The sequence below is a fragment of the Protobothrops mucrosquamatus genome, unplaced genomic scaffold, assembly GCF_001527695.2.
Source record: "Protobothrops mucrosquamatus isolate PMUCROS unplaced genomic scaffold, P.Mucros_1.0 scaffold5325, whole genome shotgun sequence".
Taxonomy (NCBI): domain Eukaryota; kingdom Metazoa; phylum Chordata; class Lepidosauria; order Squamata; family Viperidae; genus Protobothrops; species Protobothrops mucrosquamatus.
The window spans coordinates 8385-9544 of NW_015391190.1; the positions used below are offsets into that span (position 1 = coordinate 8385).

A 1160-nucleotide genomic window follows, 5' to 3' on the forward strand; every position below is an offset into this window, starting at 1 on the left:
TCTCCCTCCCTCCCTCCCTCCCTCCTTCCTTCCTTCCTTCCTTCCTTCCTTCCTTCCTCTCCTTCCTTTCTTCTCCCTCCCTCTCTCCTCCTTCCTTCCTTCCTTCCTCCCTTCGTTCCTTCCTTCTTTCTTCCCTCCCTCCCCACCAGGTCATCAAAGAGAAGCTGCGTCTGAAGCCGGCCGCGGGCACGGAGTCTCGGGCGAGGCCGGAGAGCAAGCTGGAGGGGCCGGTCCAGCAGCAGGAGGAGGACGAGAAGGCCCGGCTGCTGATCGGGCTGAGCGTGGGCGAGAAGAACCCGGGCAAGAAGTCCCTCTTCAGCCGGCGCAAGTGAGGCCGCTGGGCCCGCCCACCCAGGGAGCCCGGCCCCCGGGCGCTGGACTGAGACGGAGGGGCCCCGAGGGCCCCAGACGCGGAGGGGACCAGGCCTCCGGGAGCAGGAGGGGTGCCGGGCCGGCCCCCCTCGGAAGGCCCGGCTGCCCCCTGCCTCGCTCGGAGGGGAAGGGGGGAGAGTTTAAATAACAGAGTTTATCATTTGGAGCCCCCCGTCTCTTGTGGTGATTGCCGTCCTCACCCCCCCTCGCCCACCCACACCCACACCACACCACCTCCTGGGGTTGGCGCGCCCTCCTGCAGCTGTGGGGAGCCCTGGGGGGGCTTCTGGGCCGTTCAGCCAGATCCTCCCCCACACACACACACACGGCTGCTGCCACAGGGTGGAAGATTCTGCTGGGTGTCCCAAAATAGGCGCCTGCAGTCCAGGCAGTCTGGGACTTGCGACTGTTCGCTTAGTGACCGTTCAAAGTTACGAGGTCCCTGAAAAAAGTGACCTGTGACCCTTTCTCACACTTACGACCGTTGAAGCCTCCCCAGGGTCAGGTAATCAAAATGTGGACGCTTGGCAACTGGTTCCTAGTTACGAGTGTCCGGGGTGTGTGTGTGTGTGTATCACGTGATCCCTTTTTGTGACGTCCTGACGAGCAAAATCAAGCCAGGTTCACTTAGCGGCCATGTGGCTAATTTAACAACTGCAGCGATTCACTTAACAACTGGCAAGGAAGGTCGTAAAATGGGGCAAAACTCACTTAGCAAATGTTTCACAAGGATATAAATTTTGGACTCACTTGCGGTCGTAAATTGAGGACTGCCTGCATAAAAGCAA

At 60.2% G+C, this 1160-nt stretch overlaps 1 protein-coding gene across 1 annotated transcript in view; it reads left to right on the plus strand.

The window, feature by feature from the left end:
• LOC107299709 (protein KIAA0100-like) overlaps positions 1-332 on the plus strand; it is a gene marked incomplete at its 5' end in the record, with an annotated part of 8557 nt that extends 8225 nt beyond the window's left edge. The window contains one exon of the mRNA XM_015829053.1: positions 150-332. Within this exon, the coding sequence (XP_015684539.1) occupies positions 150-332 (183 nt within the window). The remainder of the gene's footprint in view (positions 1-149) is intronic.
• Positions 333-1160: the final 828 nt, after the last annotated feature.